The sequence below is a fragment of the Oryzias latipes genome, chromosome 21, assembly GCF_053564925.1.
Source record: "Oryzias latipes strain Hd-rR chromosome 21, Olatipes_Hd-rR_3.1".
NCBI lineage: Eukaryota > Metazoa > Chordata > Actinopteri > Beloniformes > Adrianichthyidae > Oryzias > Oryzias latipes.
Window position 1 is genome coordinate 23,220,297 of NC_136257.1, and position 16,847 is coordinate 23,237,143.

The 16,847-nt window shown below is 38.9% G+C and overlaps 4 protein-coding genes across 8 annotated transcripts in view; 2 read left to right on the forward strand and 2 right to left on the reverse strand.

Moving 5' to 3' along the window:
* LOC101173900 (activin receptor type-1) overlaps window positions 1-8,480 on the reverse strand; it is a 28,482-nt gene extending 20,002 nt beyond the window's left edge. Inside the window, exon 1 of the mRNA XM_011489717.4 lies at window positions 8,083-8,480. The gene's annotated coding sequence lies outside the window, so the exon portion shown is untranslated. The remainder of the gene's footprint in view (window positions 1-8,082) is intronic.
* Window positions 8,481-9,839: 1,359 nt separating this feature from the next.
* LOC101174384 (uncharacterized protein C7orf57 homolog) lies at window positions 9,840-13,582 on the forward strand. Of its 2 annotated transcripts, none has more exons than XM_004081725.5 (8): window positions 9,840-9,981; window positions 10,136-10,185; window positions 10,659-10,823; window positions 10,914-11,010; window positions 11,151-11,259; window positions 11,396-11,475; window positions 13,004-13,093; window positions 13,328-13,582. In XM_004081725.5, exons 1-7 carry the CDS (start codon window positions 9,971-9,973, stop codon window positions 13,086-13,088), a joined length of 597 nt encoding a protein of 198 aa, XP_004081773.1. In that variant the 5' UTR covers window positions 9,840-9,970; the 3' UTR covers window positions 13,089-13,093; window positions 13,328-13,582. The 2 variants fall into 2 exon arrangements, with proteins under 2 accessions (XP_004081773.1, XP_011488022.1); XM_011489720.4 differs by having other exon boundaries at window positions 11,396-11,472.
* A 275-nt stretch (window positions 13,583-13,857) lies between these two features.
* upp2 (uridine phosphorylase 2) lies at window positions 13,858-15,895 on the forward strand. Its single transcript, XM_004081724.4, has 7 exons — window positions 13,858-14,187; window positions 14,269-14,383; window positions 14,474-14,632; window positions 14,754-14,868; window positions 15,015-15,224; window positions 15,315-15,461; window positions 15,544-15,895. Exons 1-7 carry the CDS (start codon window positions 14,135-14,137, stop codon window positions 15,684-15,686), a joined length of 942 nt encoding a protein of 313 aa, XP_004081772.1. The 5' UTR covers window positions 13,858-14,134; the 3' UTR covers window positions 15,687-15,895.
* An 83-nt stretch (window positions 15,896-15,978) lies between these two features.
* The window catches only part of LOC101174632 (coiled-coil domain-containing protein 148), a 30,678-nt gene continuing 29,809 nt past the window's right edge, over window positions 15,979-16,847 (reverse strand). For all 4 annotated transcript variants that reach the window (XM_023950639.2, XM_078939609.1, XM_023950641.2 and 1 more), the window contains exon 15: window positions 15,979-16,407. In XM_023950639.2, the coding sequence (XP_023806407.1) occupies window positions 16,264-16,407 (144 nt within the window). In that variant the 3' untranslated portion in view covers window positions 15,979-16,263. The remainder of the gene's footprint in view (window positions 16,408-16,847) is intronic.

The window sequence follows — 16,847 nt, forward strand, 5'->3', positions numbered from 1 at the left end:
GGTCTGCAGTAACCCGAATAAAGAACCTTAAAGAGGTTAAGTCTCCGTGCCTCAGTGTGGGAAAGGGACACTACATTATTGTATGGCTCTTTCGAAATTACATTTCAAAATATGTGGCGTTTATGGCTCTCTTGGCCAAAAAGGTTCCCGACCCCTGGTCTAGTGGGTCTAGATGACCAAACTCCCAATGTTAAAGTGCCTAGGATAGCACAAGGTTTAACCCTTGTGCTATCCTAGGCAGATATAGAAGCAGAGACAGGATTCTTACTTGATAGTTGACGTGTACCTATGATGAAAATTACAGACCTCCCTCTTTTGACTGTCAAACGCTTTTTATTCCATTGTAGACTGAGTGCCCTGCGACAGACTGGCGAACTGTCCAGGATGTACCCTGCCTTCGCCCACAAGTGGCCGGGATAGGGTCCGGCAGCCCTGGCCCAAAAGGGCAACGGCAGCAGATGAATGAATAAATGAATGTAGAATGAGTGAGTGATTAATGTTTTTTACTGACAATGGCCTATGTATTGTTCCCATGACCACTAAAAACTAAATAATGGTCTTTAAAGTTATACCATATGATGCACTGTAAGACAGTGCTGCACACCACTCTGAGAATATAATTAAAAAGCCTATTGCCCAACAGTCACCATGGAAATTAAGGCATCCCTTTCACACAAGGCATTCAATTAATCTGAAAAAGCCAAATCAAACATCAACTTCTGTGGCAGTCTGCCATGTCTGCCAACAAAGGAATGCACAAACACTCTTCCCTCTAAATAACCATTTCGGTAAGTTCACAGGCCCTGGAGCAATCTTTACTCAAAGGACATTTAGATTTGTATAAAGGTATACTTTTTAAACACATTTCCCACTGTGTGAAATCAGTCAGCCAGGGAACCAGACCAAAGAAGTGCAGATTGCAAATGCTAAAAGAAATATTTAGCCTGCTGTCATGTCCTGGCTTGAACAGGCCAAGTGATATACATCAGAGGTCTAACATGATGACCCACACTGTAATGACTAACGAAAATAGTTTCCAATAACACCATAAATACAACACTGCTCTAAAATATAATTGATCTTGGCTATAACATCCTGCTGCCAAAACAATCTTTACGGCTTTAGGTTTTCTGATCTTCCAACCGAAAGACTTCTCGGGATTCAAAGCAGCAGTAAATGTTTTTAAAGCCTTTTTCACACATGCACTGCAGTACGCAATTTTTTTGGCAAAATTGTACGTGGGAAAACAAAGTCTTTTTGCCAGACAGTTTTTTTTATATAAAGCTATGACAGCATTTAAATTAGTTGTCAATGTAAAAGGTTGTTTTCTTTTATTTCTAATTCCATTAATTTTGCTTTAGATTGGTGATTTAGAGTACTGATATTTAAATAGTGATCCACTAATAAGGTTTTCTTTCAAACTCAGATGCTATTCCTGAGAACTAGGAGAGACATGCAAAAAAATTATCAATAAGAAGTTTTGGGTTTAAAATAAATAAAAAATTAAAAAAATGATAAATTCTCATAAATTTTAGAATTTAGAAAAATTCTAAAATATATATATTTAGAGGATACAATTCCATGTATGACTAAAACATCATAGATGCCCCATTTGGAACAGGTATGGGGACTTACCCGAGCAGGCTTCATACACAGGGACACCATACGGATGGCATGACAGAAATACATCAGCATAAGATCTTCTTATGTACAAAATGAAATATTACTATTAAATTGTAGACAAAATGCCCATACCAAACAGTAGTCATGCCTGGAAATGAGATCACAAAGAAAGAAAAACAGCTTTCCCTCATGTTACAACTGAGCAATAAGACGAGAGCACTAAAGCGGCTAAAGGGCTCATAAAAAGTGCATTGCAGACTGTCTCCAGTGCTATCTAGGGGAAGTGTGGAGAGCAGAGGAGCCACGGGTGCTGCTGATCCATGCCTCTGTGCAGACAGTAGCGTCTCGTCTCCCTGCTCACTGTCTCCACCGGTCTTCATCCACAGCAGAACACAGAATAAGGGGAATCAATACGTCTGTGCACAGCCACCACATGAAGAGGAGGGTGCGCTCCCACACAGCGAGCAGTGAAACCAGGCTGAAATCTGGCAGACACACAAGCAAGTCTTTCTATTCGGTTCTTGTTCTCCTTCAAACTTCCTGTGTCCTGCTGAGACTGCAGAGTTTGAAGACCCCAGACAGATCTTCTTATCCTGATTTGTTTCCACTGCGCAAGGATTATCATTTTTAAAGGGATTTATTACTAAAAATAACATGGATCCTCGTGTTTATAGCAAACTAAAGCTAGATTTATTATCAAACTGTATGACTGTATTTCAAAAGCAGTACAGAAAGTAAAGACTGTGATCAAACAATTAAAGACAAACCCCACCTTTTTCTTTCAAGCTTCGGCCTACACCCCCTTCCTGCCTTAACATGCAGTTTTATACCAAAACCACACATTCAAAGGCAGTCTCTGTTCCCTCTCTTTTATTCCCCTCCAACGTGAGAGCCACCTCCATAAAAGACCGATGAGCCATAGACTCTTGCTCAGACTTGAAGTAGTTTATCCTCGTCTCATAACTGCAGCTCCCCCTGTTAATGACAGACTATGTAACCTGATTCCACACATAAATGCATGCAGCCCCTCCACACAAACATACACCTCCGCAATCGTCTCAGAAGTTTCTCCAGCTTGTCCTTTAAAGCAATTTCATATTGTTTTAGTTCAAACAACCAGCTGTGTGTGACAGATCACGGGCCACACAGAAAATATAAAGTTCAACCACCAGAAGAAAAAATAATAATACTTTGTGCTTTCTGAAATATTTGACCTCTGACGGGAAATTTACAAACTGCATTTCAAAGATCTGAAGTGGCCTCGTTAGTCTCTGGACCTCAATCTAATAATAAAATCTGTTTAGGGAGAGGAAAGTCATTATTATATACATAACAAAAAAGTGAAACAACTGAAAATAGGTCACATTGAAGGTTCTTCAAAGTAGCCACCTTTTGATTTGATTACTGCTTTGCACACTCTTGGCATTCTCTTGATGAGCTTCAAGAGGTAGTCACCTGAAATGGTCTTCCAACAGTCTTGAAGGAGTTCCCAGAGATGCTTAGCACTTGTTGGCCCTTTTGCCTTCACTCTGCGGTCCAGCTCACCCTAAAACCATCTCGATTGGCTTCAGGTCCGGTGACTGTGGAGGCCAGGTCATCTGGCACAGCACCCCATCACTCTCCTTCTTGGTCAAATAGCCCTTACACAGCCTGGAGGTGTGTTTTGGGTCATTGTTCTGTCGAAAAATAAATGATGGTCCAACTAAACGCAAACCGGATGGAAAAGCATGCCGCTGCAAGATGCTGTGGTAGCCATGCTGGTTCAGTATGCCTTCAATTTTGAATAAATCCCCCAACAGTGTCACCAGCAAAGCACCCCCACACCATCACACCTCCTCCTCCATGCTTCACAGAGGGAACCAGGCATGTAGAGTCCATCCGTTCACCTTTTCTGCGTTGCACAAAAACACGGTGGTTGGAACCAAGAATCTCCAATTTGGACTCATCAGACCAAAGCACAGATTTCCACAGGTCTAATGTCCATTCCTTGTGTTCTTTAGCCCAAACAAGTCTCTTCTGCTTGTTGTCTTTCTTTAGCAGTGGTTTCCTAGCAGATATTCTACCATGAAGGCCAGATTCACACAGTCTCCTTTGAACAGTAGTTGTAGAGATATGTCTGCTACTAGAACTCTGTGTGCCATTGACCTGCTCTCTAATCTGAGCTGCTGTTAACCTGCCATTTCTGAGGCTGGTGACTCGGATGAATTTATCCTCCACAGCAGAGGTGATTCTTGGTCTTCCTGGGGCGGTGTGCATGTGAGCCAGTTTCTCTGTAGTGCTTGATGGTTTTTGTGACTGCACTTGGGGACACTTACAAAGTTTTCCCAATTTTCCGGACTGACTGACCTTCATTTCTTAAAGTAATGATGGCTACTCGTTTTTCTGTAGTTAGCTGCTTTTTTTCTTGTCATAGTACAAATTCTTACAGTCTCTTCAGTAGGACTATCAGTTGTGTATCCACCTGACTTCTGCACAACACAACTGACAGTCCCAACACCATTTATAAGACAGGAAATCACACTTATTAAACCTGACAGGGTACACCTGTGAAGCGAAAAACATTTCAGGTGACTACCTCTTCAAGCTCATCAAGAGAATGCCAAGAGTGTGCAAAGCAGTTTTCAAATCAAAAGGTGGCTACTTTGAAGAACCTACAATATGACATATTTTCAGTTGTTTCCCACTTTTTTGTTATGTATATAATCCCACATGTATTAATTCACAGTTTTGATGCCTTCAGTGTGAATATATACAATTTTTAAAGTCATGAAAATAAAGAAAACTCTTTGAATGAGAACGTGTGTCCAAACATTTGGTCTGTACTGTATATGTCCTCCATCATGAGAAAAAGGCACAAGAACATGTTAAAAACACCAAAAACATGATTTTCATCAGAGTGGGTCTTTAGATCTGTTCAAAAAGAATAATAATAATAATAATAATAATGAAAAAATGACATGAAACACTGATTGGAAATGCTAGAATACTCTGGCAGACTTGGTTGGGTTGTGTAGGGAATGCTTAAAAAAACTCACACCTTCATTTTATTTTGATTTGCTTTCCCACTGAGACCAAACTGCCTGGAAGTAATGCTCAGCTACGACAGCTGCTCCTTTGAAGGCAACCCTGCTTGAAACAAGCACTGACCAAAAAGAACCGAAATAAATCATAAAGTAGTAAGACAGATAGCCTCACCTAATTGTGAGTCTGTAATTTTTTACCTCCACACTAAACCATCTTTACTGAAATTACATTTTTAAACTCGCCTCTTTTGATTCACAGATCCTTTTTATTTCACAGATAAAAATATAAAGTACTTGCATTATCTTGATTTATCTAAATTCTTTTTTCTGCTAGACTGTATTTCTGCATTCATACTGCTGGTACACAATGACAGAGTTTACGTGCAAGCAAACAGATACCGTAATTTTCAATGGTGACTGTACTTTGATAGTTTGATCCAAAGCAGTGGTTAGAAGACCTTTCGCGCTTGCCACATGAACAGTATTGTCTGAAGAAACAAACCAAACAGCTCAGGGCCGATCATTTTTCGAAATTTAAGTTCAACTACAAGACACACTGTGTCCGAGGACTTTTGAGCCCAAGGTAAATCGGTCTGTCATCAATTGATTTTAACAAATCTGGCAGAGGTGACCAAAGGTATAGTTTTGTAAACACTAGTCTGGTATGACCCCTAAATGTTCCAGGGCACAATTCCCTTACAAAGCATCAACTATGCAACACCCCATGTTGAGTGCTACTTGCTTAAAACGGATCTGCGTAGAGTAAAAAAGTAAAATGGTAAATGGTGGATACTTACACAATGCTTTCCAACCTTGATTAGGGCCCAAAGCACTTTACCGTCAGTTTCTTACGCCCATACACACAGTAAAGGCAGATCCACTGCTGTCCAAAGCACCAACCTGTAACCACCAGGAGTAATGTGGGCTTCAGTGTCTTGCCCAAGGACACTTTCGACACATGGGCAGGCGACCTCCAACCTTCTTATCAGAGGTCAACCACTCTACCTCCTTACCACAGCCAACCTACAGTGTAAACTAAACTCCAACCAACATTCTGCTGAACTGATATGCATGCAAAAGGGAAAATATATATAAATAGTTTTTTCTCTACAAACCCGTAGGTTTTTCTCACATTTATCGGTTGATTGCAAAACTGCTGAAATAGTCCTTTGCACCACCTACAGTACGGTGTGTGTAAAAGTGAAAGCTGGCCGAGGCACTCGCATTGAAAATTAGGTATTGCCTTGAGTAAATACTGAAAACGACTTGCCAGATTTTAATAAAGTATTATTGATCTGATAATGAACTGCACAGTATCCTCCTAACAACGTACAATGGAAAAATTAGAGACTGCTTCATTTTTGTTACAACCTGCACATAACCTTCTTTTCTACTTAAAAAAAATATCAGTTTTGATTATAATTACAGTAAAGCTCAAAGTCTACCTTCATACAGTTTAACAAATGGTGGTGGATTGCTGACTTCCAAAACCCTTACCCTCCTTTATAATGAAATTGTTTTGTTCTCTTATTTATACAGAATTATGTGTTCTTAAAGTTTTTAACAAAACATAGAAATAAAGTCAACCACTGGAAGCACAGTGTGTGCATGGTGTAAAATGGTAGGCTCAGGTCATTAGATAGAATCCAATGTTCAGATCAAGGCTCTTGGGACAGTTTGAAATAACAGAGAGGTCACCAGTATTGACCCCTGAAGATGAAACTGATGGATTCCAGAGAGAACCCAAGCTGTTGGTTCTTCTTTTGCTTGCTAGTATTGTGGGTACTATACTTGATTATCTAGGAGGAAACAACTACACTTTTTTTAATCTCAGTATTTTAAGGGTTAAAAACTAATGTATGTAGTGGACTGCAAATTAAAAAGAACAAGGTTGGTAGTGGCAAAAACAAAAACATAAAAACAATAATACAAGATCAGACTATAGAGGGACCAAACTAAATTTAGTTGGTGTATTTGTCTGGGTTTTTTAAGTGGTAATTACAGCTAATGAAGCAAAGTGGAGTAAATCTCACTGACATCATCAGTCATGCAACATTTCAAAGACCCTCATTATGCAACAACACAATCCAGCAACCCCATTAGGTGCTGGGAATACCCCGTTACTGCACATGAGCTTTCTGAGACTTTGACCCTAGGCAGGTCAGCAACATCATCATCGACTACAAACTGTTGAAACGGGGAGAAAAACCAAGCTGGGTAAGCCTCCACAAACTTGTTAGTTCCAGTTACTTAAGCCCAAAGGGGCATCTGGGCCATATACAAACTCAGACTATCTGATCTGACCGTTATCTGCCAAAGTCCACAACAGAGGTCTCTCGAGAATCCCAGGCCTCCATGGAAGCCGGAGCTCAGTATCTGGTCCACTCTATGGTTACATTCTCCGGATTGCATAAACACGCCAAGTGCAATTCAATATCACAGAATCTGTCCGACCCTGTCACAGCACCTCCTCACACTTCCATGACCACCATACCTCAAGTGCCACAAGTCTAATATGATAGGCAGGAAGTGATGGCATCTCAGTGAAGCTGTTTACCTTTTTTTTTTTTAAACTAGCATGCATCAAATGCATCTGAGGATGAGTGAACTGCTCAGAGAGTGGGGATGTAATTTGGAAAAAGGGGGCAGGGAGTTGATAGTGAGAAGCACTACTGTGAGACATTCCTATTCACACGTTTTCCAATTCAATCAGCACACCTATCTCTGAAGGCTCTCATCGAGCTTTAACACTTCAGTAATGAAGTTTACGCCCTCACTGCATCTGATTGCCCCGGGGCTCCTACGGTTTGACCACCCCACACTTGTGCAAACAGTGTTTGATCACCCCGTTTTTCCCTCCAGACTACACCTCAACACTGCTGTCAACTGTGTCTCCGGCTCTCCCCACCTGCGATGGCCGCGATCGGGGTGCGTGAATATCTCTGCATGCGAGGCTGAGACACGATCGAAGCCGAACGACCCTCCCAGTGTCCGTTTGCATGACAAAGCCTCCAACAAAGTCACAACTAGTTGCAGAGATTGCGCGGCTGATGTTACAGCAGAGCCGAAATGACGGGGCCGCCCGATCGGCCGCAGCAGTTGTGAAAGCGAACACTCATTTGAATTCTTTTGACCTGGAGCTCATCACCATTTTTTTTAAAACAGCAAATAACGTCTGCCTGGGAATGAGATGGACACTGTCTTCAGGCTGGTCGTAACACACAGCTGTTCACAACCAAAAACACGTAAAATATGACATTTTTATAGGTAAACACACAAAAGAAGGCCTGCTTTTTACGAGGCAAAGCTTGAACACAGCAGAGGTTTCTTTCGAGAAACTTTTCCATGTCGCATTCCCAACACACACAGATATACGTAGAAAGAATTTTAAGCCAGCTTTAAAAACACCTTCTGGGTATGTTGCGATTTGACTTACCCTTTTAAGGTGCTTCACGGTGGCTCGGTAACCAACACAGGTAGAACTTACGCTTTAACTGACAATAAATTAACAGACAATACCCCATCTGTTTGCCGAAGTCTGAAAAGCAGAGCCTTCATGACGCCAACTAAATCGTCCATCGGTCGCTCCGTTCGTGGCCAAAAGCGGTGACAAACTCACTCGCTATTCGTACTTACAAACAGCCGAATTTGTGCTACATTTTGCGGCACTGTCTGTCTTTACGCAATCGAAAGAGGGGGGCAAACCGTCTGACTTTAGTATTTGCAACCCGGCGGCTCCGTTTCCAAGGCAAAAAGCCAGGATTGGTGGAGGAAGTTACCTTGCGGCGACTTACTACTGTAATTAAGCTAGCGGAAGTGAGGGGGGGTTTCCGAAACTCACTTCCGGTCAGAAATGCCAAAATAAAACAAAATTCATGACTCGTTGAGCAAATGTTCAACAAATAAAACGTGCAATTATAACATAAATGAATTCATGAAAAGGGGGATAGGTTCAGAACTACTAAGTACATAACTATATTACCATTTCCAAGTATATTATACCCAACAACTCACTTTTTTTTGTCAAAGAGCAAAGTTAATCACATTAAACTGCAAAAACAGAATGGACATTTTTGCTATAAAGACGTGTTTTCAACCTTTTCTCAAGTTCTATAATTGATAAAATCTATTAAACAATCTATTCATTGTTTATTTTTTATATCATTCATGTTATTCCCTCCTCACATATGTACAGGAACATTTTGAAGGATTTATTGAAATTATTTATGGGCCTACTTTTTATCTCAGAGTTTCATGGTGATCAATCCTATAACCAACCCCCCCTGTGTGTATGCAAATGATTTTTTCCTTCTATTTAAAAACAAAAATTCAACAGCAATGGTTCTTTGAAAGAGGAAATAACACCACTATCAAATTATCATTTTGCATTGCAGTTTAAAACAGTTATTGCTTTTTCAACAATATTATGTCCTTAATCAAAGTGAAAACTACTTCAATTTGTATCCACGTCTTCCCCTGTAAAAGTTTAATTACCAACACATTTATTGTTGAGTAAAGTAGAAAGTTCACGCAATTCAATCTGTTTTTCCTTTTTGGTGTTTTATCTTGCAGTAGAGATCAACATTTCCTGTCCTGTACATAGTTGCAATAAAACTTGACATGACCAAGTATTTTTTTTTTTTTTAAAGGATTTGGTTGTTTCTTGGCTATGCTCACCTTGTTGGCAGGCAAGATTCTTACGGAACATGAAACAAACTATTAGGATTTAACACTAATAAGATTTTTTAATATTTAAAATACGTATTTATTTAAATAACTTAACAAACAAAAATAAATGGCATAAATGCATTTAATATTTTACAACATATTTAAATCAAATATTTTTCAATTTTTTCAAGTGTATTTTTGGACTGCCTTTATTTAATTAATAAATAATAATGTTTCCTTACTCATAAGAAAACGTGAAATTTTAACAACTTACAGCGCAAAAGCGTGATCATCAGTGAACATTATGTGCTAAATTTTATATCAAAAAAGGTGAACGATAAAAATAAAAATAAAATAATTTACCAAAATAAAATACAAGAGCGACCATTCTAATTATCCTTTTCATTATAGTTGTTTTTGTTACAATACCTGCTGCTGTTTTGAATTATTTCTGGAATAAAGAACATTTATTTAAAATTATAATTCATTTTAATGAGAGTTTTGTCGTTTCACCGACCAAACGGAAGACGTGACAGACTTTTCCACCTGAACAGCTGCTGCCCGTGGTGACCATTTGAACCCGTTTCCATGGAGACGAGGAGTCAACTGCTACACGGAACTAGCAAAACAGTTTCTTCCGAATTTGCTCTTCTACGATGAATCCCAAGTAGGTTTACAACACATACAGATTCTGATTCTGCGTCAACTTTAACCTGTTTTGGATGAGTTAATAGAACTGATTGATGTTAACCACTTTAACTAAACCTTGTGGGCGTCATATTGCTCTTGTACTTGTAGCTGCTTATGCTTTTTTTCACCAGAAACGCGCCGTTTTTTCTCAATGATAACGATCTTGAGCTGGTCAAATCTGGTAAGTATAGCTGTTTACATTCATTCATTCTTAAAAATCTTTACAAAAGCTTCTTTTGTGCCTTGTACGCAGAATATTGTGTAAATTCACTTACATAAACAGTTTTAGCAAAAAGTAGTACACCTAAAGTTTATTTTAACAAGTATACTTGATCATAAATACTTTTAAGCAAGTATACTACCATGTATGTGTAGTGTAGGAAAAGATAGGCCTACTAACTGAATACCTTTTCAGACTGAATTGGAACGTTTTCATTTTACAATGGTACATAAAATGTAAACTTCAAGTACACTTTTCTCACTTTTAGTACACTTGTAGTACACTTAAATTGGCTACTTTTTTCTAAGGGATTTAGTTTGTCTTGAAGTTGAGTAATGGCATAAATAATTCTCTCTCTGATTCAAGTGTCTGACTATAATATCCACCATTATATTTTGTAAGTTTATGGATAAGTGACATGAGCACCTCTGCAGGAGTCAAAACGGGGTACCACACGCTAGATGGTCATATCTCCCAGATTCCTGGTTTGTCCCCAAGCATCAGGACTCTTCCTGAAGAGAGGGCTCGAGGGAGAAGGACCGTCGTCCTGGAGAGTGATTCTGCTTATGTCAAGCTTGCGAAACAAGGGGGACATAAAGGTACAATCATGTTCCTTTTCCAGTCATTGCTTTGGTTCGTTTTATTTCTGTTACTACACTTTCTTTCCCCATTTTTTGTCATAAAAACAGGACTTTTGTCCCAAGAGGAAGCAGTTACCTCTACACCAAATTCATATAAACCTCCAGACTGGTTCTGCTCTGAATCAGGAGACATCAGCCAACAAAGGTGCTTGAAAAATTTGATTAAATGTTACGATGAAGTTCCAGTTTGTAGTTATATTTCTGGCTTATTTTTTTTATTTAATTTATTTATCTTTCAAAAATGTATCTTGATTTATTTTTTTCCTCTAAATATCTAATTAACAGCAAGGATGAGAAAAACTCTGGAGCCTTTCAGACATTAGAAGCCCCGTTTGGCTCTGACAACATGTCAGCCTGGGAGAGGGACAACGTGAGCTTCACTGAAAAAGAAAAGGTGAACAAGCTATGTAACGATCTATTGCTTTTGTTTGCACAAGTTGGTGTAGTGAGACCAAACAGAAGGGTTATTACCGAGTAACCAAAAGGAAAAAAAAAAAACAAATATTTTTGACTTTTTTTTTTATCCTCAGAATGTTGAAGGGCTTCCCATCCATATGGAGGAGCTGAATTCCCAAACCGAGCATCAGGAGCCCGGCAAATACAAGAGGTTGTAAGTTGTTCTTGTCACAAGGTGGTGCTGTTACTCTGTATTAACACACACAGTCCATGAGAAGTATTGTACAAAAGAATATGTAATTACATACTTGAGACAAATGAACAGAGAGCCTCATCAGTTATTTTACCTATTTTCTTCCTAAATTCTTAGGGTTTTAAAGTTTCTGTTGATTTGATCAATTATTTGTAACATTTTGAAACAGAACGGCCCGCTATTTGATTAGTGCAATTCGCTCAAGCTTTCCATCTTGCACAAAACTGTTCCAGCTTTAATGTGGGGAAGTCTAACATCTCATTGACTGGATGTGATGTATGTAGAGAGAAAATAGACAGAAAAAGGCCAACTGCTAAATGTTGGCATTAAATGCATTCTTTTTGGGTGATATAACTTTAAGATACTCTGTGATATCTAAATCCATTCCGGTGTATTTTAGAATAACGCTTTATGAATTGATTCATGATCTGTGGAAAATTTTAACTAAACTGTAAAAATGCTTTTGTTTTTAAGGTGATAAATCAAGCAAAACTCTTAAATTGGAGAATGGAAAATTTATCTAATTGGTTATTTTCATTTGTTTTTTCAATTACTTAAATTAGATGAAAAGCATAATATGAAAATTAAAAATATATATAACAGTATGATGAGTTTTTAAGAACTGAATCTTTCTCATATGTTCCTGACGCTGTGTAATGTTGTTTTGATTAGGTTGCTGGCTGATAACAGTTAGAAAGGGTGTTTATGCTTCAGAGCTAGTCTTGTATAGACTGCAGTTCATACATTATGTGATGAAACGGCAGGCAGGCTGCAAGCTCAAGTCAAACCAAACAGAACAAAGTTTAATGGCTTCCAGAATCATCTGTGAGCCCGGCTGTTTGCTTTGGCTCACATCTGATCAGTGCTTTGTGTTCCCCAAACAGTCAGGAGAATGTCAATGACTTGTTAAAGCCCCGCAGGAACTCACTTTACCGCTGCAGAGAAAATTCATGACCATAAATATCATAGTGTTTTTACAATGCAAGCAAACACACTAATGAGGCCATTTAAGCAGGTTTCTAACACAAATGAAGGAATTACTAGTTCATGAACAATTTGTGACTCCATGTGGGAGAAAATATGCTAGTAAATGGATGACAGTGAAAATTTCTGTTTGAAGAATACCATTACCAGTTACTGATTATGTGTACTTTTATATAAACCAGAAATAAGTACCGAGGTTTACCTTAAAAAAACAGTTTTGGATTAGTGAAAGGAACAACTCATGTTTGATGTTTAAACTGTAACCACTGTAGTCTTTTTGGCCACAGTTCTTTAGATAATTATTTATATTTTGAAATGACTAAATATTTCCACTGATTTAATTTACATAAAAAGGCAAAAAGTGGATTTTCTATACAATTTTGAACGACTAGTTCAATAAAGTTCATAGTGCTTGTATTACACCTAGATATGTGAAAAAACAGAACCGTGTCTGATAATAGAAGAACCTAAGAAGTCAATTTGAAATGACTTTCTGCTTTTTCAGAGTGTTTGACAAGAAGCCGGCACCTGTTGACATGTCTAAGCTTCTGAGTTTTGGCTATGCTGAAGCCAACAGCCCAATCCAATGATGCAAGTAAGGAGCCCTAAACACCCCAAAACACTGTCATTTCTTTTTGCTAATCACGCTTTCAGTGCTGTAAAAAAGAAACAGACACAGATTACTGAGCAGTATAAACAAATAGCCAATAAAATGACTATAATTTCAGCTCTCTGCGATTTCTAAACCTCTTGATGTAAAGATATTGGTGAATTATGCTGTAAAGGCGAAGTTAATGATTTTTGCTCTGCTTCATTTTATCCTCAACAGTCTGGAGGTCTGCCAGATCCAAAACCACGCCGTCTTCTCCTATGACATTCATGTCTGTTCCTCTTTCTCGTTAAGTCCCGTCAAATATTGTACCGGCATTTCTTAGAGGATTAAGGTTGTCGACTGACTCAGCAGCATTTGCGCTGTTTGTCTCATCTGCTTTGCCTTGTTACTAAAGATGCTGAATGTGTTATATTTTTAGCTGGATTGTTCCGGTTTGCAGAAAATTTCAAATAAAGTTCTAAAGATTTGGAATTTCGTCTTTCTGTGCTTTCATGCGTGTGCACTCTGTGTGATCAGTGCTTGTTTGTTCATTTCACTTTGTGAGCATGTCAATGTTTTGGAGGATTTGCCAAATGTCTGCAAACTCAATCGCAGGTCATCTGCCTGTTCTCTTGGTCAGTTATGTCAAATCACGTCAGATATCCTCTCGCCTCCTATTGACTTATGTCAGGACATTACACACTTTCCTAACATGTATGTAATCTTTAACCTTAGCAGTATTTATATGGGATGTGGGGTTTCCAATTGCAGCGGTTTTTAAATCACTTTTTACCTTGTGCAAATATTTTTTGTTGTAGCTTTTGCTCTGTTTGTTTGGAGCCGGTACATTTTAATCAGGGCGGGGACCGCTGACTACTCCTCTCTACACAACCAATCAGCTGTTGGGTCAAGAGTCACAAGTATATTAAGTCAGCCGTTAAAACTGTCTCTTGATTGAAAAGGCACACAGACAGGGGCTCAGATTTTGCATAGACTGGTAAAAGCATTTTTTTTAAAAACCTTTGCTTGAAAGCATCTCCTGCCATGGCACTGATTCTTCTGAACCGCTTGGGAAAAGACCACAAGGATTACATCAAGTAAGTAAAGGATTAAGTGAGATTGTGATATTTTTTCAAATATACTTGTGAACGTCTATTTATCCAGAACATCACTCTCAGACAACAGGTCCATGTCAAAAATCCTTATCTTGACACCATGGAGGAGGACATTCTGTACCACTTCAGCCTGAGCACTAAGACTCACAACCTCCCAGAAATGTTTGGAGATATCAAAGTTTGTAAAAGAGTTCTATGTTAAGCCTAAATCTTCTGAGACGAGAAGAGAAACCGGAGTTTAATTGTTCTTTTGTTGCTGTTTCTGTAGTTTGTGTGTGTTGGTGGAAGCGCAAATCGAATGAAGGCTTTTGCCCACTTCATCCACCAAGACCTACACATTCCTGGAAACCCAGACGACATCCGGGATATCTGCGAGGGCACTGATCGCTACTCCATGTACAAAGTGGGGCCAGTACTCTCTATAAGTGTAAGTATGTCCATGCTTACAGGAACGATCTACCTATTTGCTGATTTGTAGGCTTATTATTTGCGTACGAACTGAGAGTTTTATGGCTGTTGAGTTGATTTACTGCATTTTGACGTGACAGCATGGCATGGGCGTCCCATCCATCTCAATCATGCTGCATGAGCTCATCAAGCTGCTGCATCATGCTCGGTGCCAGGATGTGGTTTTGTTTCGTCTGGGAACATCCGGAGGAGTCGGTATGTTTTTTTTAATTTTTTTATTAAAAGTACCAGTAAACCTAGCATTTATGTCTATATGTCAAATTTACTGCATGTCTATTGTAGATGGAACTTGGGTTTGGCAAAAAATGAGAAAATAAATAAGCAGTTGCCGTCTTGTCCAGGTTTAAATCCAGGGACGGTGGTAATAACAGATAAAGCAGTGGACTACTCTTTCTGCCCCCAATTTGAACAAGTGGTTCTGGGTAAGGTCATCACCAGGAGTACAGAGTTGGACGAAGAGGTGGCCAGTGAGCTTCTGCAGTATGCCTCTGAACTTCAGAGCTTTCCAACTGTTATTGGAAAGACCATGTGCACCCATGACTTCTATGAAGGTACTGAAAAAAAACTGTTTTTATTTCAGTCCCATTTGGGAATAAGTCTCCCGCCCCTTTACTAACAAGTCAATCTCTGTGGCTCTCCAGGTCAGGGCCGGCTTGATGGAGCTCTCTGCTCTTTCTCTCATGAGGAGAAACTGGAGTATCTAAGGAAAGCTTATGAGGCTGGAGTGAGAAACATCGAGATGGAGTCCACCGTCTTTGCTGCCATGTGCCGGGTCTGTGGCCTCAAAGGTAAAACTCCTGTGCAGTTTTTGTTTGTACATGATCTGAACAGCATGACAACTGACCTATCACTGATCCTTCCCCCCCTCAGCTGCTGTGGTCTGTGTCACGTTACTGAACCGCTTTGAAGGAGATCAGATCACCTCTTCTCATGAGGTTCTGGTGGAGTACCAGCAGAGACCTCAAATCCTGGTGGCTTACTTCATCAAGAAACGCCTCGGACTTATTCCCTGAAGCCCCAGATATTTAAACAGCTGTAAATATGTAACATTTAAAAATGTAAATACACACAACAAAAATTGATTAGTGATACTTGAAATGGGCACCTATTTAAGTTTTAAGAGTTTAAATGATTTGTTTAATAAGCCAAATATATTGGATTTATTAGATGTTATTTTAAATCCTTTGATATTTATGAAAGCAAATAAAAATCTGCAAAAAGATTTTATGTTGCCTGGTTTCTATGACTACAAAGGTTGTAAACTGCACATAGACCACAAACACAACAAACATAAAATAAACTTGATTCATTCCTGAATTAACTTTATTTAGAGTTCTAACATTTAGTAAAACAAACTGTTCAGTAAAACTGGATTGAGAGGACCATGCATCTCAAATATAAGTTTTAAAATAAACATGTCCAGTATCTGAGCACGAAACGAAAATCACTTGTTGGGCAGCTGCACTGCTTTTTTATGATAAATGAACAGAGCTTATCTGTGGGTTTTCCCACACTAAATAAAATAAATGTGTGTAAATACTGAATGCACAGAGCCAAGACAGGTTCAGACTTGACTTAAATACAAAATGATCAAAACTTAAACATGGATTTGGTGTCTCGTCGAGGCGGCTTGAGAGGTTTGATTTCAGACAGAACCTTTGTGGCGTAATGACTTTGGTGCAGTCCAGCCTCCCGCAGAGCCTGCTCGACCCGCACTCTCGGATCAGACACAATCTGTAAAACAGACATTTGGAGAGCCACAGTAAATTAAGCTTTTATTTGCAGCTATGTGTCAACTTAATTACACACAGCCTTTTACTTTTGTTAAAAAAAAAAGAAGAAAAAACAGACTCCTTTACATTGTTTGCTAGTGGAGGGGAAAATCCCCAATTTGACAACCATAAATCACTGCTTGTGTTACATAATAACCAAATCCTAACATGTTCTGTACATAATGAACATAACCAGCCACAGATTCCAAAGTTTACATATTGACAGAGTGGCTTTGAAGTTTTGGTTGAAATAAGGACAAGTTCTGTTTGACTAGACAAATCTTACACAATTTTCCCAAAAGTAGAGGTCAGGCTCACCGAGAAAGAAACGAAACACAAAACGTGACTGACTGACTGACAGAAAAAAATAAGGGTGGGAGATGATCATGTAAATGTAAAACA

What these genes read in the sequence shown, in the direction of transcription:
- LOC101174384 (XM_004081725.5), top strand. An exon ending in GCTTCACTGAAAAAGAAAAG is followed by an intron (nt 11,260 to 11,395) that starts GTGAACAAGCTA and finishes TTTTATCCTCAG; the next exon opens with AATGTTGAAGGGCTTCCCAT. An exon ending in CCCGGCAAATACAAGAGGTT is followed by an intron (nt 11,476 to 13,003) that starts GTAAGTTGTTCT and finishes CTGCTTTTTCAG; the next exon opens with AGTGTTTGACAAGAAGCCGG.
- upp2 (XM_004081724.4), top strand. Translation starts at nt 14,135, where the DNA reads ATGGCACTGATTCTTCTGAACCGCTTGGGAAAAGACCACAAGGATTAC. An exon ending in GGCCAGTACTCTCTATAAGT is followed by an intron (nt 14,633 to 14,753) that starts GTAAGTATGTCC and finishes TTGACGTGACAG; the next exon opens with CATGGCATGGGCGTCCCATC. An exon ending in CCGGGTCTGTGGCCTCAAAG is followed by an intron (nt 15,462 to 15,543) that starts GTAAAACTCCTG and finishes TCCCCCCCTCAG; the next exon opens with CTGCTGTGGTCTGTGTCACG.